Source organism: Amaranthus tricolor, chromosome 4, assembly GCF_026212465.1.
Source record: "Amaranthus tricolor cultivar Red isolate AtriRed21 chromosome 4, ASM2621246v1, whole genome shotgun sequence".
Classification (NCBI taxonomy): Eukaryota; Viridiplantae; Streptophyta; class Magnoliopsida; order Caryophyllales; family Amaranthaceae; genus Amaranthus; species Amaranthus tricolor.
Genome location: NC_080050.1, coordinates 21,074,806 through 21,102,180, shown reverse-complemented (window position 1 = coordinate 21,102,180; position 27,375 = coordinate 21,074,806). Strand labels below are relative to the sequence as shown.

Sequence of the window (27,375 nt, the reverse complement as noted above, 5' to 3'; positions counted from 1 at the left end):
ATCTACACACGTTTTGTTATTAATAGTACGTGGTTAATATTTGAATTTAAATAAGTTGTTAAGCTATGCAAATTAAAGAGTTTCCTATAACTAAGATGATAATTTAAATTGATACTAAAAATAGGAAATGCCAATTTAAATTAATGCTAAAAATAGGAATTAATTTTGAATAATTATTTACATGTTGAATTATCTGTTTTTGCTGAGTTTTCAATATCTTGTATGAGTTCTAATGTGGCAGCACAACATTGATTATTGATAACTAACAACAGCACACAATGACGAAATTATATGAGCTGTCAATGCAACGTCAGTTTGAGGTAAAGCTCAAGATCTTGAAGACTGGCAACGAAATTAACGGATGAAGCTTTCTTGCTCTTGAAGAATATGTTAAGGCGTGACATATATAAATACAAGGCTTCGTTCAAGAATTAAGAATGCACCTCTTCTTACAATTTTCTCTCTTGACTTAAAATCTAGTATTCTCTAAGTATTTAAAAGAGTTGTAATTCTTTTGTAATAGGATTAAGTGTTAAAAAGAGTTAGATTTTTCATAGATTAATACGCCTAACTTAGAATACTTTCAAAGTGTTCTACTTGTAATCTCTATTGAGCGATTGGGATTTGCTTTTATTAAAGGGACTTGTAAGACGTTTCTTCAAGGGGAAGAACGTGGTGGGAGAAGATAGTGAGATCTTCTAGTTTGTCTTAAACTTTATTAATAAAAGGCGTTGAAATCCTAAGGGTTGAAAGAGAACCCATAAGCGGGGAGTAGGTTCTTTAGAACCGAACCTTGTTAACATATTGTGTGTTATTGTTTAAGGTTTATTTTCCGCACATACGTTATAGTTTTACAAATCGACCTAAAACTGTCCCAGAAAACAGTTTTTGAAAGGTCATTCAATCTCTTGAGACAACCTTTCAGACAAAAATTTTAAATGGGTATACTCTCTGTTCACCCCCCTCTAGAGAGTATTCGACCTCCTATCAACTTTCAAAAAATATCTAAGATAATTTAGTAAACATGTAAATAAACTCATCACTATAATACCCATTGATGTAATCAATTTTTGGGCAATGAATAAGAATAGCCTCTAGAGCTTGTTCATGCAGATATTTGGGGTTCCTACCAAGAATCCGTCTTTTGGGGAAAAAAGATATTTTTTTGTTCGTAGATGACTACTCCCGCATGATGTGGGTATATTTCCTGGAGAAAAAATCAGAAGCTTTTTCCAACTTCATGCAATTCAAAGCAAAAAGGCGTACACCTCAACAAAATGGTGTCGCAGAAAGGAAAAACCGCACTATAGCAGAGATGGTTTGCAGCATGATGCAGGGTAAACATCTAGCCAAAAGATACTGGGCCGAAGCTGTTCACACGGCAGTATATATCCTCAATAGATCTCTCACAAAAGCAGTTAAGGATTTAAAACCATATGAAACTTGGCACAAGAGAAAGCCAAGAGTAGAGCACCTCAAAGTGTCCGGATGCGTAGCTTATGCCTACATCCCGAAGGAGAATCGGGAAAAGCTCAATGAGAAGGGAGAAAAATGCATATTCATTGGATACAGTCACAAAACAACAGGATATCGCCTCTACAAGCCTGAATCTAAAGAATTAATCATCTTTAGAGACGTAATTTTCGAAGAAGCGGCCTGAATGGACGTGGAAAGAAAAAGAAATTGAAACTCGCGAAGGAGATACTCTCCCAAGAGATCCAAGTGAAGAAGACGTAGCAGACCAACCAAAAAACCCATCATCTTCGAGTCCAAGCACACCTGGAAGTACAAGATCATCCCCAAGCTCAAGAAGCCAAACATCACATTCAACTCCTCAACATCAAGAAGCCTGAAGATCAACACGAGATCGAAAATCACCATCACGGCTACAAGATTACCATTGTGACCAAGCAATGATGGCTTCTTCTCTAGTGAGCCACAAACATTTCAAGAAGCAGCACAAGAAGAAACATGGATTGAGGCTATGAACGAAGAAACCAAAATGATCGAGAAGAATCACACATAGGAACTTGTAAACAAACCACAAGACAAGGAAGTCATCGGACTCAAGTGGGTCTACAAGGTGAAACATAACGATGATGGCTCCATCAACAAGTACAAAGTAAGGCTCGTAGGAAAGGAATATGCGCAACAACTAGGAATCGACTTCAACGAAATATATGCTCCAGTTGTCCGCATGGAGACAATCAGAACAGTCCTGGCATTAGCAGCACAACTTCAGCTACTAGTCTTTCAGCTCGATGTTAAATCAGCATTTCTAAATGGAGAACTCGAAGAAGAAGTGTACGTTGAGCAACCGCATGAATACGTCATCAAAGGCCAAGAAGACAAAGTATACCGCTTTTAAAAAGCTCTATACGGACTCAAACAAGCACCCTGAGCGTGGAACAACAACATCGACAATTATCTTCTCCAACATGGTTTCATTAAGAGTCCAAGTGAACCTTCACTATACATCAACACACAAGGTAACAACTTTCTCATTTTATGCCTGTGCATGGATGATCTAATCTATACAGGCACACAGCCAACAATGATCGAAGAATTTAAAAAGGCTATGATGAAGGAGTACGAGATGACAAACCTTGGTACAATGAAATACTTTCTTGGCATACAAATAAAAAAAAGCCCGGGAAGAATATTTTTATCACCAGAGAAATATGTAGAAGAACTTCTCAAGAAATTCAACATGGGTGAACGTAAACCGCTGGCTACACCAATGGCCATCAATGAGAAGTTATCAAAGTACGATGGCAAACCAAAAGTCGACGGAGCAATTTATCGAAGCTTGGTCGGCTCTCTCATTTATCTCACACATACAAGACCAAATATAGTCAACGCTGTCAACATCGTATCCAGGTTCATAAGTGAACCGAGCAAGGATCATCTAACAGCAGCAAAGAGAATTCTCAGATATATTAAGAGAACGAAAAGCTATTGGATCATGTACGAAACTGAAAAAGATTTCATGCTCACATGATACACCAATAGCGACTGGGCTGGAAGCGTGGATGATAGAAAAAGTACAAGCGGGTACATATTTCAGCTAGGAAACAAGGTGTTCTCATGGTCATAAAAAAACAGGCGATAGTAGCTTTATCATCAGTAGAAGCAGAGTACATTGCAGCAACAAGCGCAGCATGTGAAGCAGTCTGGCTCAGAAGGATATTAATCGATCTACAACATAAGCAAGAGACACCAACTACAATGTTCTGCGACAACATGTCAAGAATAGCAATGACGAAGAATCCAGTGTTTCATAGCAGATCAAAACACATCGAGATATCACATCACTACATTCGTGAGTTAGTAGACAAGAAAGAGATCGAACTACAATTCTGCAAGACGGGGGAGCAGCTCGCAGACATTTTCACAAAACCCATATCAACTGATAGATTATCGAGTTCAGAAGACAACTCATAGTTCAAGATTTTTCAGATTAGAAGGAGTGTTAAAATAATCTAGAAAAATCTAAGATTTTAATTAAACATAAAAAATATCTAAACTAAAGAATTAAAAAAATAAAAATGTCTAAGATAATATAATAGAAGTTCCTAGAAAAAGTAATTAAAAAATAAAAATATCTAAGATATTTTAGTAAACATGTAACTAAACTCATCACTATAAATAGCCATTGATGTAATCAATTTTTAAGCAATGAATAAAAATAGTCGTTTTACATATTTACTCATCTTCCTTTCCAAATAAATCAATTTACTATTTTTCCATCTAAATTTTCCTATAATAAACACTTATGTTCATTTTTACACTTAATTTTCATTTTGTTTTTCATTGTTGAACCTCTTTGAGGCTATCATTTCACTCACATCATTTAGTATTATGGAAATAAATAACAACTCGTGGCATCTTCAAATTCTTGATGAATGACATGAAAGAAACACTTGATATTCATACCTTGCTACAACAATATCACCAATCATTGAGAGACCAAGGCGTAACTTTGGATTAAGCTCGACCAATTAGGCTCCGACACGTAGGATATAATCATGTTAATATTGCTTAATTTTTAATTTTAAAGGTTCCTATGATTTCTGTGTGGGGCCCATTGCTGATCTGTGTTCAAAGACGAGTAGCCAGCTGGGATGTTCAAATTTGTTATTGCCCAAATCATGGGGTGCTCTAATTAATTAATAGATAAAATCACCATCAAATATGTTATTTAAGCCTCTATATATCAAACATTTTCGTATGAGAAAGTGGCTTGTACCTTGTGAACCATAAATATGTTATGCTTGTAGCTTTACGCAAATTACAAGTATTACAAATATATTTATTAGGAACATTTTTTAAAATGATTATTCATTTTTAACAATAGATCATTATCCATTTCAAGAATTTAAAATGCTACAGCTTTTAATATCTATACTTTCTCTTAATGACTAACTTGCGAATAACAGCCTTCAAATTTAGGGTTTTTAAGAATTACAGTTTCAAATTTTGTAATTTGCGAATTATTGCCACTAAAGTATCAAAGTCTACACTATTCATACCAAGTGACAGTTGACCAACCCAAATGATCTTTGACCTTCGTTGATCATCCCTAATCACCTTTGACTTTCTTAATGACCAATAGACCCTTGTGTTTTAGCACTTTAATGTCATTTTTACCCATCTTAGCAGTATTTTTTCAATTAACGGACGTCCCGTTTATTCCTATGGGATATCTTTTTTGAAAATCCGGTCGAAATAAGTACTAATTTGCCTATTTTTCTGCACGTAGACCGAAAAAAGTATTTAACGTCCTTTTTACCCATCATAAAGATATTTTTTTGAAATGATGTTAAATATCTTTTTCGGACTACGTGCAGAAAAATAGGCGAATGAGTACTTGTTTCGACTGGATTTTCGAAAAAATTATCCCGTAAGGCTAATTGCGACGTACATTTTTTTAGAAAATTATCGTTGTAATGGGTAAAAACGACGTTAAATATCTTTTTTATCGTTTTACGTGTTGAAAAATAGGCGATTTAATACTTGTCTCGATTAGATTTTCGAACGAGTTATCTCATAAGGGTAATTGTGACTTTTGTTTTTTTTTTAAAATATCATTAAGATGGGTAAAAACGACACTAAAGTGCTAAAACACAAGGTACTATTGGTAATTATGAAAACAAAAGGTGATTAGAGATGGTCAACAAAAGTCAAAGGTGATTAGAGATGGTCAACAAAAGTGAAAGGTAATTAGTGATGGTCAACGGTCATTTAGGCTGGTCAAAGGTCATTTGGGTTGGTCAACAGTCACTTGACCTAAATGGTATAGACTTTGATACATTAGTGGCAATAATTCGCAATAAATAAACTTTAAGGTTGTAATTCGTAAAAAATCCTAAACTTAAGGTTTGTTATTCACAAATTTCTCTATAAGATGTAATAATTTTATTTCACTATAAATAAATATTTTAACGTTTATTTTGACCTTAATATATTGAGATCTTAACTACAATATATAGTATTCATAAATTAATTAAGAGATAAGATTTTGTTATTTCTTATACGGTAGAAATACATTAATTAAGAGATAAGACTGGTACATAATTAGTATTCATGTCTCTTTATTTTGTTAAATTAATTTTGATTGTTTATTGATAACTAGATAAGACAAAAAAAATGAATTAAATAGACGTATTAAATTATTGATGACTTGATAAGAAGAAAAAAGTGAGTTTGGCACTAAGATTAGTGAAAATCTAAGTCTATATTCATAAATTAAATCAAAACAAACTCTTACGGCCCGTTTAATTGATGGTAATAAAGTAATGGGAATGAAATGTTGTAATGACAATAATAATGAAGGAATGAATATGAGAATTAGTAATGAAGATTCTTTTGTTTGGTGTGCATAACTAAAGAATGGTAATGGAAGATAATATTCCATTGATTGCATTTGGTTGTTAGTAATAAAAAATGGTAATGACTCTTAGTTTCATTATTGTATATTTGTATCTAAAAGCATTATTGTATCTAAATTATTCTATCTAATGATTCTTTTTTAATAATAATATTTTTTTGGATAATTACATACATTACCTTTTTTTTCTTCATTATTTTTTTTCTTCAGCTCGAAGCAACATTACCTTATTTTATTACCACAGTAATACTTCATTACCATTACAGCCTAATACTAGTTGTTTGATGGTAATAAAAATGACCCTTTTTGGTAATTTCATTACCTTATTTTTATTACCATCATTACCATTGAAGGCATCCAAACAACCAAATTTTTTATTACTTAATTTTATTACCATTATCGCACTCTGATACCATGTACCAAACGGGCCGTTAGAGACAAAACAGTATGCAATTAAGAGAGACAGAAAAGAGATCATATAACTAATCGAGTTGTCCAATTTGCACTCTTTTAATTATCCAGACAAATGTCAAGATTTTAGAGAACCCAAAATTATCTAGGTGTAAACTAAATAAAACTTCGATAAATACACCTAATTAAAAAGTTGTCCACTTCCACATTACACTCTTTTAATTCTCCAGACAAATATCAAAATTTTAGTGAGCCAAGAACTACCTAGGCGTAAACCAAATAAAACTTCGATAAAATAATAAATTTTTCTTTAAAAAATAAATAAATTACATACTAAAAGAGTTTTGAATTTAAATTGTTTCTAACGTAATTTGGCATTTTTTACATTGTATAACAATAAAATATGTGATACCTTCAAGGAACTCATATATAAGGAAATTATCAAATTTAAATTTGACATTGTTATAATTTTTAAATTATATAACCTTATAAATATATATATATATATATATATATATATATATATATATATATATATATATATATATATGTATATATATATATATATATATATATGTATATATATATATATATGTATATATATATATATGTATATATATATATATATATATATATATATATATATATATATATATATATATATATATATATATGTATATATATATATATATATATATGTATATATATATGTATATATATATGTGTATATATATATATATATATATATATATATATATATATATATATATATATATGTATATATATATATATATATATATGTATATATATATGTATATATATATGTGTATATATATATATATATATATATATATATATATATGTATATATATATATATATATATATGTATATATATATATATATATATATATATATATATATATATATATATATATATATATATATGTATATATATATATATATGTATATATATATATATATATATATATATATATGTATATATATATATATATATATATGTATATATATATATATATATATATATATATATATATATATATATATATATATATATATATATATATATATATATATATATATATATATATATGTGTGTGTGTGTGTGTGTGTGTGTATATAAATAGGGTCGCGTTCAGGTGCAAACCACGGTTATATGCGAACCGTGAGAACCAAAAAATGAGAACCAAAAAATGTGTTACCTTTTTACACATACCAGGCTAGACGTTCCAATGCTCGCAAGGTGAGCTGCCAGGCAGATCGATGTCTTTGCTGTTCTGTTGCTTGCTGATTTGGGAACAACCTTCTATTCTGCTTGATTGCTGTTGGATGTCTATTCTTTGTTCCGTCTTGGCTTTGTCTTGCTTTCATGTTCATGTTTAGTCCATCTTGAAGTTAATCTCCTTCATTCTCATTCAAGCCATGATCATAATGTTTAGTAGGTTTAGTACTTGAAGGTTCAATGGTCTTCATTAGTGCTTTGATACAATAATGTTCTCCTTGTTTGTTATTTGATTGTGAGCTATTCGTAATTGCATCAATCCTTCCTTCTTTAAACAGAATTGTCCTCAATTCTGCGTTGTCTTTATGCCCTCTTATGTCAGCAAAGGTGAAAGTCTTCGAAATTCTATGGCTATTTAGGATGTTTAAATGCATCCATATCAAAGGTCCTCCCTGCAGCTTCTGATGTTTGATGCCTTCGTTTGTTGTTGTACTGCTTTGTCCCTTTGCTCTGGTGCAAGTCCTTCTGTTTGTACTTTGTAGGTGTACCATTCCTTCAAGTTGTTGTTTATCATTCATATGGTACCTACAATAATAAGAAAAGTCAGTAATCTTGTCCTCTATGAAATAAAAACCACTTACCTCACAGCATGTAATTGAACTTTCTTGGTGCAGCTTGTTCAATTTTGTAATACCCCAGATTTAGCTTGAAAAAAGGATTGATAGACTACTCATATCAACAAGATGCATCTTTTTTTCTAGGGAGCCCATTTGCTAAGAACTCCACAGTTAAGCGTGCTTGGTGGAGAGCAATCTTAGGATGGGTGACCTCCTGGAAAGTTTTCCCGGGTGCGCACGAGTGAGGCCAAAGTGCGCTGGAAAGACTTGTGTTGGTTTGTGGGGCTAGTCTACAGTCTCCAAGAGTAGTTACCAGCGGTCCGAGGGGCCGGGGTGTTACAAATTCAGTATCATTATTAGTCATAGGTTTAAACAACTCAAGGTCTACTGCTGCATCCTCGAATGTTTTTAATGCTTTGATTTGCTATTGGGCTTGATCCTCGTTAGCTTTCTTCATGATTAGATGCACAGACTCTCTCCCATTCTGCATTCTGTTGTGGCAGTCACCCTCAGTCAGAGCACAACTTGCTTTGTTCTGTTTTGTAGGAGTATTAATGGTCTTACTTGGAGGTAAAGGTATAAGATCTTTCAGTTTTCCATTATGTTCAATGGTATAGACATTAGCAAACCCATTATGTATGGAGTGTTTAGCATATTGCCAGGGCCTTACTAGTAGTAAATGGCATATATTCATGTCCACTACATCACACAGTATTTCATCGCTGTAGGAACCTATTGATAAGCTAACTAAGCATTGTTTCTTTTCAAAACCTTCTGCCTTATTGTCTAACCAACGTAGCTTGTACGGATTTGGGTAATCAATAGTGCTTAATTGCAGGTCCTGCACTAGTTGATTGCTCACACAATTAGTCTCGCTTCCTCCATCAATTATAAGGTTGCATATCCTATCCTTCACCCTACACTTGGTCTGAAACACGCTCTCTCTTTGGTCAGTTTGCTTCCCCTTTGGTGTGGCATGGAAATTTCTCCGTATAAGCAAATGATAGCTACCTTCTTCCTCAGGGTATAACAGTTCCCTCTGATTCACTACCTTTAGTGTTACCTGGTTCAGTTCTTCGCAAAGTCCCAAGGTTGGTCAGTATGTATGAACCCTCTGATTCATCTGCAGGTGTAGGTGGTAGAATAACCTCCTCTTCTCCTCCTTTGGCTACTAGCATAGCCCTAGGTCCCCTTTCCCTGCTGTGTATTTCAGTCCACTCAATATTTGTGAAAGCTCGTGCATTAGGACATTCATTTCTGTAGCGTCCATGGCCATGACATTTGAAGCACATCACATCCTTCATAGGTATATTGACCTTATCCCTAGTTCTGTTTGATGCTGCTGGTTGTGAGGGCCTGCTGTTGGTACTGGTACCTAGCCCTTCTCGTGCTGTACTGCTCACTGTGCTGGGTTTAGAGAGTGTAGGTTCAAAAGGTTGTGCACTAGCAGGCTTTTTCTTGAAGTACTTTTCATACGTAAGTGCACTATCACATAATTAGTCTATTAATTAATTATTTATTTATTTTTTAATTCTATTATTATTTCAATATTATCATGTCTTCTTTTTTGAAAAAAGCCTCTAAAACAGTTACTAAAGTGGCAAAATCATTAGGAGGTTCTAGCTCCAAAAGAAAAGTTATTTCAACTCCGTCTATATCAACAACACCTTTGATTAGTAATTATAATTATGAACCAAATTATCCAGAAGGGTACGACCAAGAATTACGTGGAAAGAGAAATACAAATTGATGAAGAAGAAGAACAAGAAGAGGAACCAACGACCCATACTGGGATACATAGATCTCAACAGTAATCAACAAGATCACATGAAGAACAACTACAACAACAAAAACAAAGAGAAGCTCGTGGTAAACGAGTCAATTTCCAAACAATCGGTTAGTTTTACAATTTTATTCTTCAAATTGATTAAATTTTCAATTATTATTTATTTATATATTGTAGTATTTGAGTATGTCTTTATATTTAAATTTAGATGAAGATGAACCAGTAAGACAACCTTTTCCGGCAATGCCACCTCCTAGTGGTAGAGCTGTTTCACATGTGTGGTCGTATTTTACAAAAGAACCAACCGACAATCCAGATGTTTTCTTATGCACTTGTCAAATTTGTGAAAGTCAAGGAGTAAAGCCCTTAGTTTCATGCAATTTCGCCAGAGGTAAATACTTTTTCAGCTTTTTATACATACATTATATATTCATATTTTATAAAAATTTATTTATTGTGTTTTGTGAATACGTGTTAGGTGGTGGTACGGGATCTTTTAACAAACATTTGGCAAAGAAGTATGGAATCACAAAACAAACTCATACAGCAAGCGGCAGCGGGACCACAAGTGGAAGCCAACAGTGGGACCTTCCCAGCACAGATATGCCTTTTAAATATAATCGTAATGATATGATTGATGAATTTTTCTAAGTATGTAATTTGTGATGAATTTCCATTTAACCATGGTGAAAGTAGGGCATACAAGCGTTACACTAGAAAAGTTTGCAACCACAATATAGAGCAATCCCTAGGAGCACTCTTAAACGACGCACAATTAAATTATATGAAACAATGCGCTATGAATTAGTAGAAATGTTTAAATCTTTTAATGGTAGGGTTAGCATAACAACTGATATTTGGTCTGCTCCTCCACATTTAGAATCTTATATGTGTGTAACAGCACATTGGATAGATCAAAATTGGATTATTCAAAAAAGAATAATTGCTTTTGAGGCAATGCTTGAAAGACATACGGGTGAAAACATAAAATACAGATTAGTAGAGATATGTAGAGAATGGAACTTATTAGATAAGATATTTTGTTGTTCTACCGATAATGCAACCGCTAACATTAAATGTATGGAACTATTGTATAACGAACCTGCATTTAGTTTTATCCTTGGGGGTAGCTTATTACACATAGGTTGTTGTGCTCATTTAGTTAACTTATCTTGCCAAGCAGGTATAAAACAATTAAGCGATTTATTAGATCCAATTAGAGACATAGTGAAGTGGCTTAGAATTGGACAGATAAAGAGACGATATAAGCAATTATGTGACTAATATCAACTAAAAAAAGTGTATTGGTCATTAGATACTCCTACACGTTGGAGCTCAACCAACGATTTATTAAGAAAAACGATTGCTTATCGTCCAGTTATAACACAACTTTATAGTGAGTGTATAGATAGCTATATAACTGATGACACATGGGAACTAGCTATAGGTGTACATAAAATATTAGAAGCATAAGACCACGCAACTAAGATTTTTTCATATGTTTACGAACCAAACGTCCACTTAGTAATAAGTGAGTGTATTACTATTTTTTATCATCTTCTTAAACATACGCATGATGATAGTAACCCATATTTAAAGCCGATTCTTGCAGATATGATGGATAAGTGGAAGGCATATTTTACCGATTTTTCTTATATTTATGGAATTGCAACTATTTTAAACCCATGTTTTAAAACAGAAGTCCTTACTAAAGTAATTAGATTTTACTACCAATCATTAGATCGCCCGCCTAGTAATGTACATAATTATGTTGGAACTTGTAAAAAAAATTTAGCAGAGCTTTATGATTACTATGCTAGTGTATATAACCCAAAACGCGATACGTCTAGGCGTGCTAGCGTCTCGGCACATCCCTCTTATTATAATTCTGTAATAGCTAATATAATGAGTCAAGATGATAGTTTTGTAGGATCATCTTCTTCTTCACAATCCACTGCATATTTAGAATTAGATAATTATCTTAAACATCACTTTGAAATTAACCAAGGTAGCTATAATATTTTAGAGTGGTGGAAAGAAAAATCTATAAAATTTCCCATATTATCGAGAATTGCAAAAGATATCCTTGCAATTCCTGCTTCTACGATTGTGTCGGAGTTTGCTTTTAGTGCAGGTATAAGAGTTTTGACGAAAATAGATCTCGTCTTGTTCCATAGAGTATTCAAATATGAGTTTGCAAGAAAGATTGGGATCAAGCGGAGATTCGAACACAAGGACTAAGGAATGATGATGATCAAGGCGATGATGATGATCCATGGATGATGATGGATACATCTGCATCATCGTCAGGAGGAGAGTCAGCGGAAGCATCTAATCAACCAGATGATGATAACGAAGACGAATAGGATCAATCGAACAACAATAAATCAACATTCAACAACTACAAATAAAAGGTAAGACAAAGAACTACGTGGGCTTTGATTCCTTCGGGATACGTAGGGAGCTTAGTATTCCTTTGGGTACTAGGTTCAAGTCCATTTTCTCCTTCTTTTTTTATTAATCATCTTTATCGACATTATGTTGATTCGTTTCTTATTAATTTATTTTTTTTCTTTGTTTTAGTAAATATTTTAATAACGATGACAACTTGACAAGCAATGAATTTCGCTAATAATCAAGTAATCATCAAAGGTACGTCCGCAATATTATAGTACTTTTATATTATATAAATATATTTAAAGGAAAAATAAAAATGGAACCGGAATCGGATGGAACCGGCCCAACCCGGACTGTGGCCATGCCTACTCATAGATAAACTTACGCTCCATGCAACTAGCATAAAAATTCCCCAATAAACAAAAAAGGGGACGAACCTCTATAACAAAACCATAAATGCTTAAAGTGTGCCAAAAAACATTGCTATACAACAAAGGCAAAGGACAGACCAATCACCACCTACAAAAATCCAGCAAAGAATTAAGGAAGAAATCAACAAGCAACAACTAAATACACCACATCGACATACATCCTACCAAGCTTATTAATGCGAGGACAACACATATAGCCCAGTAAATGTACAGTAAAGCCTGCAACAAATTCACCATCATAACACTAAGAAAGACCCAGCACACAACCTAAAATAGCACCATCCCATCATTACAAAAAAATGTACAAATTATGACATTATAATAATAGCTAAATTTCAATATTTATAAGTGTCACAAAAAAGCTTAATGGCACTTGGTATAAGTTGTCACAAAATATAGTGACACTCAAAATCGTCAAAACTGTTGTGACATTTCAAAACTAACTGTCACAATAATAGTGACACTCAAAACTATCACATTAATTATAACACGATAATTCAAAATTGTTATCACAAAATTGCATAAGAGTAAACTTCACATATAAGAGTAAACTTCACATATAGCTGGTCTGAGGTTTAGTAAAATTTCACTTAAGTGGTCTGAAGTTTTTATAATTATAAAAAGGTGGTGTATAACTATATTAAGTGAAAATCTATTTTTTTAGAAAAAAATTATTTTAAAATTAATGATTTTAAATGTTAAATGGATTTCCTTCTTAATTTTTTTTGTTTAATCTTTTATAAACTCTATTAACTTTTAAATTAAATGTTTAAAACCATTACATGTTATTTTTCATTTTATTTTCAATTGAAATATTTATTTTACAAGAAAATAAAATGAAAAATAACATGTAATGTTTTTGAACTTTTAATTTTACAAGAAAAAAGTTAATAGAATTTATGAAAAATTAAACAAAAATTTATGAAGAAAACCCATTTAACAATAAAAAAAAATCAATTTTAAATATTTTTTTTCACAAAAATAGATTTTCATTTAAATTTACTTTGTAATTATGAAAACTTCAGGCCACCTAAGTGAAATTTGGCTATATCTCATGCTACCTATGTTAAATTTAGTCATTGCATAATTTCAAGTTATAGTAAATTGAAAAAGAACCATCATTAGAGTAAATAATCATACCTTATTTTGAGTCGTATACCGTTGCAAAATTCTAAGCTAAACAACAATGGAGGTCACCGAAAAGGGAAGGACAAATTAGGGGTAAATACCGTGAAATAATTAGGATAAATGAAAGGTTAACACATTAGGTCAAAAAGAGGTTATAGTAAATACAGTTGGGACCCACTCATTTGTTACTTAAACCAAATTATGGGTCAAAGGTCACTGTGAATTTCAAAATTTAAAAGTGTTAAAACTTAAAATTTTTAAATAATATTTCATAGTTGGGAGTTTTATAATTAAATCCTAAAAAATCGGAATTTTTTAAAGTAATTTTCCATAGTCTAAATAAATCTTGCTTGAAACTAGGAAAATATAGAGTTTGAGGTTTTCTAATATAAAAATAAAGAAAATATAAGTAATTGGGATAAAAATACATACGTAAATAACTTTTCTTATTTATATACGAAATTACTTAAAACATCATCGATTTTGCTATGAATTGTGTACATACTCATTAATTTTATTTTCTTCGTTTTTGTGAAAACTTAGTAGAAAATTTATGGCTAAATTGTTTTTAAATTTCTTATTATTTTAAGCATTATTTTGAAATAAAATTACACTTTTATTTGTAATGCAACACAATCATCACTTTCGTAAATTTCAAGCCAAAAATAATTACACCTTCCCTAAATAAAGAAAAAGCATTACACAAAAATATTACAAGTAGGTATTAACATAGTATAAGTAAATATTTAAGATATTAAAAATAGATATAATGATATGGTTATTGCGCATTAATCATAATGTAACTAGGCATTAAAAATATAGTAAATAGACATTAACATTTAATAAGATGAGTTTGAGATTCGTATTTTAAAAAGACGATCTCTAAAACGACTACTAAAAAAATTAAACGCGGTGGATAAATAATTTGGTCGAAAATTCAAAACTCAAAATCCATTTAATAATAATGATAAAAAAATAAATAAAAATTATAGTAATAGTAAAAGTAAGTCGACATTTATAATTTGGCTGTGGTGACTAAGACGAGTGTGGGACCCACTTTTCGTTGACACTTTCTTCTTCTCCCTTCCATTCCTCTCTCTTCTTCTCTTCTCATCAAAATTTCTCTCTCTTACTATTTCTCTCTCTTTATTCGTTCACGGGTTTTGCAACAAATCACTCCCTTAATTCTCTACTTTTTTGAATCACAGATATAGAATTTTTGTTTCTCTGAAATTTTGTTGACTCACTTCTGAGGTCAGTTGTCTCAATTCACTTTCCATTATTGTTAACATTACTTTTATGATTTGCATTTATTATTAATTTTTTTTAATTTTATATGAATTGTTTTCGTTGATTTCGGTGTAATTCTTGCATGTTTGTCTTTACTTTGCTTGTTTTCATCAATGGCGTCTAACATAAGTAAAAATCTATTTTAATTTGAATCTTTTCCCCTTTTTACGGCCCAAGAAATGGAAATTGTGATATCTTGGAATTTTTTTCGTGGGTTTTTGATGGATTTTACTGGGGATTTGTGGGCTTTCCCCTGTGGTTAGATGCTTAAGTTTGACTTTTGAATCCCGATCTTAAGACTTGTTACCTAATTCAAGATTTTTCTATTTATGTTTTGTTTTTCTTGATTGGTAAATTATATTGCTTTAAAAGACTTTAGAATCAGTTGTTTAGAAAAACATAGATCACATCAAAGGATTTTTCAGCTCTTGATCATACAATTTTTTTGATCTGGCAATGGATTGTAACCTTGAAAATTGTTATTTATTTATTCTAGTGATCTTGTCATGAATTTTTTTTGGAATGTTACATCATCTTTGAGATTTTGTTTGAAAATTCTTCGTGTTCTGTAATGGATGTTTTATAGGAGAGGAGAGTGTAAAAAAAGGAGATTAGGAACATCATGTTTGTGCGTACCATATTTGTAATGTAAAGATTTTTTTTGCAATGAAGTAGTTAATTGAATGTTGTAAATGTGTGCTTCTAGTTTGGTGCGGACAAGTTGCCTGAGGATTAGACCGACAAATGTTGTAGATGTGTCAATTTTGTCCCAAGTCTAATGAGAAAATGGAACCAAACGATGCTAAGCTTTTAGGGCTCAGTGCGGAAGAGCGTGTAGGTTCAACATTACATTCAGTGAATCCTGATCGAGGAAATGGTTCTTCTAGTGTTCTTGAAGTGAGTGTGCATAATCCACCACTAACGAGTTGCGAAAGCTTTGCTTCAACTTTAAGTAAGATTTTTGCTTTTGGTGTATTTGATTGGTATGTTATGTGTAGTTTTATAACCCATCAATGCTTTCTGTTTTTCAGGTGAAGATTCTGTGTATGTACCATTTGATGAAGGGTATGTTTTTATCTTGGACTTGGAATATAGGTTATCATATTATTTTCTAAGGATGACTTTGATATTCTAGATTAGTAGATTCATAGCACTATGAATTTTCTATATACTTGATGCTTGACTTTGTAATTTAATTTTTCTAGGCATAGTAAAGAAGATGATGGGTTTGACAGTGTTCAAGCTGATGGAAACACAAATGGTGAATGTGGTGTGTGTTTGGATGAAGTAGTAGATGAATCAGATGAACCAGCTCCTACCTTTTATGAACAAGATGAATTTTGGGATCCACCAGAAGCTGAAAATATAAAAGACGATCAGGAAAATAGCATGACCATATTAGATGATGAGGATGATGATGAGTATGCTGATGCTGATGATTCAGAGTGGGCCATGCCAAGATCTAAAGAGAAACAAATTGCAAGAGAAGAGGTAAAGAATGGCAAGTTCAAAGACTTGGTGAGTCAACTACTAAAAAAAGCTAATATAGATATATGTGACGCTAAGGAAGAAAACTGGGTCAATATAGTTACACATTTGGCATGGCAAGCTGCTAAATTTGTGAAGCCTGGCGCCACTGAGGGTAAATCAATGAATCCATCTGGTTATGTGAAGATCAAATGTGTTGCTGCTGGATCTCCCGGAGAAAGGTATTATGGCTGATCTTGTTTTGCTATGTATTTTTTCTGTATTGTTACTCAGTTAATAGGAACATCGACTTCATAATTTTATGAATTGATCCCATGTTGTTTATGAAGAATTGTTGGTAAAATATATGGTCTTCATTCTTGTTGTTCCTCGCCCAGTTTGTGCTCTAAAGTGGGAGATGTCTTTTCAAGAGGCCATAATTTTAGCTTCTAACGTATTGTCTAATTCATCTCAATTAATTTTTTTTAAATTTTGATCGATGTATGATGCATTCTAAATATACTGAGATACTTTATGCTATACATCTTAATAGTGAGAAGAGTTGCATCTGTCATTTTGACTTTGTGTTCATATGTTTTGCAGTCGATTAGTTAAAGGTTTGGTCTTCAAGAAGCATGCTGCCCACAAACATATGACAACCAATTACAAGAATCCTAAATTGTTACTGATTCAAGGAATGCTGGGTCCATCAGGATCTTCCGGGCTATCATCATTTAGTTCAATGATTTCAGAGGTACATTATGGATTGATAGCTATAATTTTTAATTAGTGATTTCAGAAGTAAATTGCAGATTGTCAGGAATCAATCTGTCCCAGTAATTTTGATACTAGTTATTTTTTTTACAGGATAAAGACAATTGGGATGATCTAATTCAGAATTTGCAAGCATGTCAACCAAATGTTATTTTGGTGGAGAAATCTGCTTCTCGTGCTGTCATGGAAAAGATCCTCCAAATGGGAATCACCCTTGTCCTTGATATGAAACTTAACCGATTGGAAAGGGTTGCTCGTTGCACTGGCTCACCTATATTGTCATGTGACAATGCATTAAATCCGAAGCTGAGACATTGTGATTCCCTTTATTTTGAGAAGTTTGTGGAGGAGCATGCTATTGTTGGTGAAGGTGGCAAAAAGCCATCTAAAACTTTGATGTTTCTGGAGGGATGTCCGACACGTCTTGGTTGTACAGTAAGTCCAAGTTTTTTCTGCTACTCTTCTGTACTGTTCTGTATATGGTTGTTTGTGCTTTCATTGGTCTTCAGGATTTTGTTATCGTTGGAGTTCCCAGAGTATGAGCTGAACTAGTTCTGGGTGAGTGAGTAGATTCTCTGGTGTTGTACTTATAGCTCTCTCTCTAGGTACCTAGAGAGGTGTTTCTTCCTTACACCCATGCAATGAATTAAGAAGCTCAGAACGGAGTATAATACTCGAGTTCTGGAGTTCTCAGAGTCTTTAGTCTTCTAGTTGGTATGATCATGTAGGAGCTATCGAATATCATTTTGCATTCTTTAACATGTTTTTGTGTCCAATACTATCATATCGTTGAATATTTTTGTAAGTATTTTCTCTTTTTGATTTGTGTTACCTCTCTAACATCAACTATCATGTTTCTCGTTTTCACCTAGGGCAAGGTCTAGATGTGTGCCCTTAGAGCATTAGCAATGGATGATATGTATTGTGGATTGACTACCCAAATAAGTGGCACCCCATATAATGGATAGGGTGCACAAATTTGACAACTTAAAAAAATGTGTCACATGGAACGCATTAACATTTAGTATTAGTAAATATGTGGAAGCACATTGTTGCATGATAGTAACACAATGATGGAAAAGGGAGAAATATAAAGGTGAATTGTGTGGTGTTACACATGAAAGGGATAGATATTAAGTAACCATTGTGAAAAAATGTGGTAATGGTTGTGATTACGGTACAGTGATGCGGTATACCAAGGGTGATGTGTTTGTCGTACTGCCTAATTTTGGTCTAAATCGTGAAATATCGCTTGAAGCGCCCTAAAACACAGTCTTTTACACCTTTACAATGTATGTAATTCGGGTTCAGTGGATTTGAAAACCCTTACAATGTGAAGTGGTCTTGTTTTTGCACTTGAAGATAACCAGTCAGAATGTTCTTTTCTTTTCTATAATGAGGTTAAGATTGGAGGGCATATATTTTTGGTTACTTCTGATCAGGAGAAAGTTTGATCTAAAAGACTCTAAAAGAAATCTGTTTTGAGAAGAGCTCTAAGATGGCTTGAACTTGATCAGAAATGTTAACTTTAATGTACCAGTGGTAATTGTTTCTAAAGCACTAAAATAAATTAACTTTAATGTAACATGGTATTGTAGAAGCAATTGCAAAGGCACAATTAAATTCAATTAAAATTTGAAAGACACTAGAGTGAATTCTTTGCTTGATGTAGTAATTCTTTGCTTGATCACCTTATCCTTGTTTGTTTGCTTGACCTCTTTTCATGTGCTACTTCAAGTTATGCTACTCCAAAATCCTATAACTATTGGAAACCATACAGGTCTTAGTCCGTACTCCTTACCTTGCTTAGGTTACCATCAAATGGGGTTTACCCCTTATCTTTGATCACTTCTCTTCTTCTAGTACTTTTGAAGAGAGATTCTTCCATGTTCCTACACTGTATTTGTCATCAGAATAATTTCGCCTTGGAAGGTTTAATGTGGAAAGATAATATAGGAATAATTAGTAAGAATTGATATTGTTGTAATCAGTTCTCATTACTGTTGTTGCTTGGTGCATATTTCTCATTGTAGAGCAATCACTATTCCTGCATTGATTTCATGACTGTAAGAATGTGAGAACTTCTAGCTTAGTGTGCTCCAATGCTCTAGAGACTTTATCCAATGGCTTTTTTATTTTAACATTTTTAATAGTTAAAGCTGCTGTGCTTTTTAGATTGAGGGTTTGCTTTTACTCCTGATCATTGTCTGACATAGTCTCGTGGCACAGATTCTGCTGAAAGGTTCTCACGCTGAAGAATTGAAGAAGATTAAGTGTGTAGTGCAATGTGCTGTTGTAATGGCTTATCATTTCCTCCTAGAAACTTCCTTTCTTGTGGATCAGAAAGCTATGTTTTCCACTATTACATATGGGAAAGCAGCTGATATCTCATCTACTAAATTACCGTCAAAATCTGTTGCCTGTGGAATTTCTGGTATTGTTCATAGTGAAGAGCCTGATATAGTTAATTCTCTGGCAGACGAGATCCCCATCTCTGATGGTGGTATTCAGGAGTCTTATGTGCCAGAATCCACTGCCCAAGTTACTCCCATATCCCATGGGCTTCAACAGGAAGACTCCAATCATGTTGCAAGCTGCCCTGCCAAAGATGCTGAGATTACTTCTCTCACTGTTTTTCCTGACAATGTGTCCGACAGTATGCAGTTGGAGGCAGATAATTCATCTAGAGTTTGTTGTGATCCTTATATGACAACTCTTTCTGCTGCATCAAGGTCATTCTCTCGGGTCATGGAAAAAGTATCCATTGTCTCCCCAGATACTTATGACAACATGTCTACGTACATTGACTTGAAAGGGAGGGATCCTGAAATTCAGTCTGAGGTCTCTGTTCTCGTTTCACCCTCTGAAGAGTCTGCTGATAGCTGTGAGATGGGGGCAGAGAACAAAGACAAAGAAGAAAAATCAAGTTCTGATGATTCCCAGGCCATGTCCACTTCTGCAGCTGATGGGGAAGAAAAAGGACCTGCAGATGATGTTGAAGAGAGCATCGGAACTAAGGATGAAATATGTAGTGTTTTGGATTCAGAGAGCATCTTGATTTTGAAATCTAGCCGAAATGCTTTGAAAGGGACAATTTGCGAGCAAAGCCATTTTTCACAAATCAAATTCTACAAAAATTTTGATGTTCCTCTTGGAAAGTTCTTAAGGGATAATCTTTTCAATCAGGTAATCTTTGTGCAGTAATATTTCTGGAAGCTGATGTTCTTTGGATTAAGGGTGTGTTCTGTTTCCTTTTTTTGTTCTAACCTCTCTAACTCATCAAAACTTATTGTTCTCCTTGTTGTAGCTTATAATTTGTAGTTATACTTATCACCACTGGTCAACCCTGGTTAGTCCGGGTTAAATCTAGTCAATCCTAGTTGCTCTTCATTAGTCCTGAATAGTTAATTTTTACAGGTGAAGAGAAAGCACCTTTGTTTCCATAATATGGACTGTAAAAGCTTATTGTGTTAGTTTAATTGAGTGATTTTATGTATTTCGATCATTGAAACGTGAAATGCGAAACGATGCCTGTATCACGTTTTGAACTGTTCGTACTAATATGTTACAAAAACGCAATTTAAAGCACTAAAGTAACATTTCTTGTTTGCATCAATATGGGAAAACTTGTCTTTAGATGTGTTTTTTCGTTTACTCATATGGTTATATTATGTTCTATTTAGTGAAACAATACTTTTGATTTATGATTAGTGTTATAATTATATTTCTTACTTATGATCAATGTATATGGACAACTCTATGGCCCTATCTTATTTCCTAAGTTTTCAAAGCACAAAGCTAACGTTTCTTATTTCATTTCTGCATTGAACCGAATTTCTTTTCATGTAACATTGGATTCGACTTTCGAGGTTTTGTAGTCTAGTGATATTATGTCTTGTTGACGTGTTCGAATCTGATTTTATGTTCCTTTACTTCTGCAACTTGCTCCCTCTTCTAAAATGTGTAAAACAATGTATATTTGAAGTTGAATCTTAATATATTTTTTATTTGGCTTTTTAGGCTCTTAAATGTGAAGCCTGTGGTCAACTTCCGGAAGCTCATTATTATTACTATGCTCATCACAGTAAGCAACTCACTATTAGAGTCAAACGACTTGAAAAGCGACTGCCTAGAGAACCTGAAGGGAAACTTTGGATGTGGAGTCGTTGTAGTAAATGTGAGCCTGATAAGGAGAAGGCAACAAAAAGGGTGTTAATATCTACTGGTGCACGTGGTTTGTCATTTGGAAAGTTTTTGGAGCTTAGCTTTTCAAGTCATTCATCATTTAATAGGCTTGCTAACTGTGGGCATTGCTTTCAGAAAGACTTCCTCTACTTTTTTGGGTATAAACCCTGGCCTATAGATTTTATATGCCTGCTTATTTTCCATCTCTTAAGTCTAGTTTTTCCAGTGATATTTAGTGAGCAAGAACTCAGTGAATAAAATTCAATCATTTTAAAATCTGCTCAAACTAATTAATATATAATACCATACTTTGAGTCCTATTTTTAATTGTGGAAATGCAGCTTCTATCTTGGTACTAGTGCTCACATGCCTCTGTTCCTCTTTGACTGTAATTGTATTCATCAAATATTCTTCATAACCAGAAACATTGCCTTACTTGCAGATTTGGCTCCACGGTGGCTATGTTTCAATATTCCCGTGTTGCAATATACAACGTTTCTGTGCCAGCCCATAAATTGGAATTCAATAGTTCAATTGAGAAAGGCTGGCTCCAACCTGAAATTAGGAATGTATGTTTTCCTTTTTTTGAAAGGGTTTTCCCTAGTTTTCCTTTTCAGTATTAAAGAAAGGTTCTAAATGATTGCAGCTGTACAAAATTGTAAGTTTAACTTTCCTTCTCACAGGTGTACACTACAGGACTGGTGCTTTTTAATGAGCTGGAGAAATACCTGAAGAAAATAGAATCCAAGTTTTCTGACTGGAAATTGGTTCTTAACTCTCATACTAAAGGTTTTCCTGACATTCTAGACATGCTAAGACTGGAAAGATTTGAATTTGAAGTAAGCTTGCTTTTCACTTTGGCACTTAAAATTTTGAAGTAACTTAAATAGAATCTAAGTTTTCTATGCTTGTGAGCGTTCCTTGCAAGTAGCTGCTAATTTACTTTTGCAGTATTTATTAATTTCTCTATTCCTGCTTTTCACTTTGGCACTTAAATTTTTGCGTTGCTGGAAGTGTTGGGATTTTGTAAACAGTCTTTTAAGTGTTTGGAAGATATATGGTGTTGTAACCTTTGCTTGTAGTAGTGAACGACTGCAAGTGTAGCTTGTGAATGGCACTTAGAGATACTTGTGAAACTCACAAGAAATAGTATGGCATCGGTCTTCAATTCTTTTTTACTTTTCTCATGTTATGTTTTTGTGGTCCCCTTTGGAATTTTTGACTGAAATGTGACAACTTCAGTAGTTCCAGTACTTCATTTAGTTTGGGGTGAATGGGGGACAAATGTGGGTGTACTTGTAGTTCTACAAAGAAACATTACCGTCTCTTTTATTTTTGGCTCTCTGGGATGCAGTCATATAAGTAAATATGGTGCATCCCAAACTACACTGGTTATCTTATTGATCTTTCTATATAATGGTTAAACCAGGAGAACTTCAAGAGCAAGAATGATTCGAATGATTCTGTCTATAAGCTTCTGAGCTTGAATCGCCTACGCTGGGAAATTCTCCTCGAAGCTTGTGTATGGGACCGACGTTTGCAGTCGCTACTTTCTTCTTACTCCACCGTTCTCCAGTCTACTGTGTCTTCCATGGATGAAATTGCAGCGAGGGAAATGGATTTGAAGGAACAGGGAAGTTCAGGAGAAGAAGCTGAAGGGTTGAAAACAGCTGAAGAAACGTTGGAGAGAATGCATTCAGCGGTGCGAAGATCAGGAAAAGAGGACGAGGTGACACAAAAAATTGTTGATAAGGAAAAGCAAGAACTTGTGGATTCAGTAAATGACCGTAGTAATGAGGCAAAAGCAGCCACTACTATGGTGAAGGAAAGACGAACTGGTTCATACAATGCGGGTGCTGAAGAATTCGTTCAAAGTTCTGAAGATGCTTGTCACAGTGTAATGATTGAGAGAAAAGAAGTTACTTTACATAGTGGTGACCAAAGTTCTGAGAACGTTAATGATGGGGAGGTTAAAATTGAGATGGTTGCTGAAACAGAAAGTCTTTCAGCAAAGGAATCTCTAAATAAAGGAATCATTGTAGGACATGGAGAGCAAGTCTTGAGAAAACTAACCACTGGCAAAGACACAACCCCGGGTTTACCTTCATGTGATTCAGTCCCAAGTGTTTCGTTGGCTCTAAAACCAAATGGAATAATAAACCTTCCTTCCCACCTTCATTCTGAGGATGAGACTACTCAACAAGACAATATTTCGGATTCTGAGCATCTGTCGGAAGATAGGAGCATATCGATTCAGGTAGGAGAGGAAACAAGTAGTTGCTCCGCTGATGGAGAAGTGCCTGAAAGACTCGGCACTCCTGTGGTGGAAGTAGACTCGCTATGGTGGAATCCATTTGCACAAACTCGAGAGGAATGCATGGAGGATCTTCTTGAAGGTCGCCCGTCTAGATTTGGTCATTTACCCAAATTTGAGCTACTTCACTCTCCTGACTTCTTGCCTACAGTCTCTAAAGTGATCATTGAAGAGGGTTCGAGGCTTCACATGCCTCTCAAAGATGGTGACTTCATTTTGTCTGATTTCGATGGTGAAATTTCAACCTCAGTTGCTTGTGCATTGGCCCTAATGGATGCTTCAACCCATCCCGCATTAGATGACGATGAAAACGTTACCCTGAAACGTGCTGCATCAGAGCCTTGGCCATTGAGCAAATCTGTTGATCCAGATTTTATTCATTCTTCGTCAAGTATGACTTTTACTGAAGCTCACCTTGCCAGCTTTGATGGCTTGAATCGATTGGACTCTCAGGTTTCCTACGGGCGAGTCTACAATGAGGTTACTTTGGGTGTTGAAAAATATCCAAAAGGAAAATATTCAGTAGTTGTCATGTTTCCCAATGAATTCCGCAGTCTTCGTAGTAGATGTTGCCCATCAGAACTTGATTATATAGCTTCCCTTAGTCGCTGTAAGATTTGGGATGCTAAAGGTGGGAAGAGCAAGTCTGTCTTTGCTAAAACACTTGATGATAGGCTTATTGTTAAGGAAATAAAGAAGACTGAATTTGATTCATTCATGAAGTTTGCCCCTGCATATTTTGAGCACATGACAGGATCTGTTGACTCTGGTAATCAAACTTGCCTCGCAAAGATTCTTGGAATATATCAGGTTTCCCATCAATATCTCTGTACATTTTGCAATTATCACTTTTCTGTTGTAATCTATTGTTTTTCCTGATGTTAGTATGGACATGTTTTCATAAACTCACCTGCAGGTTACTATTAGAAATCCCAAGAGTGGTAAAGAGACAAAACACGATCTCATGGTTCAGGAGAATCTTTCATTTGGCAGGAACATTACGCGGCAGTATGATCTGAAGGGTGCATTGCATGCTCGTTTCACTGCAGCTGCTGATGGTGCAGGGGATGTTTTATTGGATCAGAACTTTGTCAATGACATGAATTCATCTCCTTTATATGTCGGCCAGAAAGCTAAGAGACTCCTACAACGAGCTGTTTGGAATGACACAACATTTCTCAAAGTAAGTTCTTACTTGGAAGCAGAATTCTCTTATCTATCACTGTCTGCTTTGCCTGTTATCAAAACATGCTTTTTATTTGTCACTGCTCTGCTTGGTAACAAACCATGATATCACATATGTTTAATGAAATGAACAAAAAGTTGTATATATCTTGTTGGAACTTATTATGTCTGTCACTGCTCTTTCTTTTGAATTTAATCAATCCATCTTACATTCATGGTAGGATATCGGAGTCATGGATTATTCCTTACTAGTGGGGGTTGATAGGGAACGCCGTGAACTGGTATGTGGGATTATAGATTATCTGAGACAATACACCTGGGACAAGCAATTTGAGACATGGGTGAAATCATCCCTTGTTGTTCCGAAGAATGTCTCTCCAACCATCATTTCGCCACAGGAGTATAAGAAGAGGTTCAGGAAGTTTATGGACACTCATTTCTTAACTGTCCCAGATCATTGGTGTTCCCAGAGATCATCCAACCCTTGCAGGCTTTGTGAAAACAAAGTTCCTGATTCTTTGATTATTGTAAAGTCGGAGAAAAGCGAGGATGTTCAAGCTCAAGATTAGTTGAATACATTATTCTTTTCATAATTATTATTCTCAACTGAATCCTTTTTTTTTTGGGTTTCTTTTTGACAGTGGAAAACCTATACTGTAAATAGATTGCTACTGTTACTGAACATAACACCTGGTTAGACTGCGATTATTTAGCAGAAACTGGGCGAATGTTATGTTTGGATTAGTCCAACTGTGTGCAAGTTGAGCTATATATACAAAATGATAATTTTTGTATTAAGAATGTATTGAATATTGATAAGACTAAAGCTGCTGTAAACACATTGTACACTTTGTGGTTTTTGCCATAAGCTAATCACCAAACAATGGAAAGATATGTATGTTTTGAAAACCAAAACCCAGAAAGCAAAGGATGCGCATTAGATGATGATTCTGTCGATGCTATTCTACTTCTTGATCGTCTTGATCAACAAAGGTCGGCATTAATGAGCCCCATTTACATTTACGCTATGTTTGAATAGAAAATCAGGAGAGAAGGAAAGGAAAGGGATAAAGAAAGAAAATGAGTATTATTCTTTCAAATTTTTGGCTTTTAGCTTCTGTATGGTTGTTGGTTATCTTGGTGGAAATTCTTATAAAGTTTTTTTATAAAAGAATGATTGAACCTCCTTCTAGCATCAAATTATTCATGTCTAGGATCGCATACAATTAAGGAACATTAGTCAGGTTAGTGCAAAGGGATTAAGAATGGGTTGTGAGGGTGTTTGAGGAGAGTTGTTGAGAAACTTGTAGTAAACTTTAGCTTTTCTTACTGTAAGACCATTTTAAATAAAAAAAATTACACGAGTAACACATGTTAGAAGGCCTAGATATTTATTCTGGGCGATGTTTAAGTGAAAATTTGAAAAAAATAAGATTATTTAACAACTTAATTTCAAAAATAAGCTCCGTGAAAACTTATTTTTCAAAATAAGCGTCCGTACATCCAAGCCTAGCCTCGGGAAGAATCGCTGTTAGTAACAGCGAAAGTGAAAAAAAAAATAAAAGCCCAAAGTTGTTGTTAGTAACAGCGACTTAAAAAAAAATTTTAAAGCCCAAAGTCGCTGTTACTAACAGCGACTTAAAAAAAAAATTTCCAAATATTTTCCTAGGCCAAGACTCACATAACAGCAAGCCCAAAACCCATTCACTTTAACCTTCAAACAGTTATCTAATATCAGATGAACTAACATTAAAAACTTGTTATTGTTTGATTAATCTTTCGATGTGGGACTGTTTTCTGGAACACATCAAAATAAATGAAACCAAAAATTACCTGAGGCGGTTTTCTGGTAGAGTTTCCTCAAAGAGGATTACCCCACTGAGGTACTGAAGAGCACCGGGAGTGGTGAAGAGAAGCTCACGAAGAGCCCTCCTGTTAGGCTCTACATTCTCAACGTTGATGCTAGCAAAACGCTTTCCAATGGTTCCAGTTGACTCGTCAGCAGCAAGGATACTCTTGCCTGGGGTAGCAATATGGGCAGCATTGGCAATGAGCTCATCTGAAAATGATTCAATTAGCTCAGATTACAGCTTTCATGAGATTTTTGTTCTAGCTTTCTTCGATAAACAGAGCTCAATGCACGCAACAGGCAATAAACAAAAAGAAGCATCAAACGGGAGATGAAAGACTTTAAATGATCATAGAAGTTTCAAAAACAAAAAATACAATCTAATATTGCACAAACATAAAAAGAGTGAG

The 27,375-nt window shown here is 34.0% G+C and overlaps 1 protein-coding gene across 1 annotated transcript; it reads left to right on the top strand.

The window, feature by feature from the left end:
* The first annotated feature begins 14,962 nt into the window (after window positions 1–14,962).
* LOC130809892 (putative 1-phosphatidylinositol-3-phosphate 5-kinase FAB1D) lies at window positions 14,963–26,293 on the top strand. Its single transcript, XM_057675745.1, has 13 exons — window positions 14,963–15,155; window positions 15,898–16,143; window positions 16,223–16,256; window positions 16,397–16,900; window positions 17,262–17,412; window positions 17,526–17,867; window positions 19,662–20,618; window positions 21,453–21,775; window positions 22,060–22,186; window positions 22,301–22,456; window positions 23,047–24,741; window positions 24,848–25,114; window positions 25,338–26,293. The coding sequence occupies exons 2-13, from the start codon at window positions 15,945–15,947 to the stop codon at window positions 25,683–25,685; spliced, it is 5,103 nt and encodes a 1,700-aa protein (XP_057531728.1). The 5' UTR covers window positions 14,963–15,155; window positions 15,898–15,944; the 3' UTR covers window positions 25,686–26,293.
* The last annotated feature ends 1,082 nt before the right edge of the window (window positions 26,294–27,375 follow it).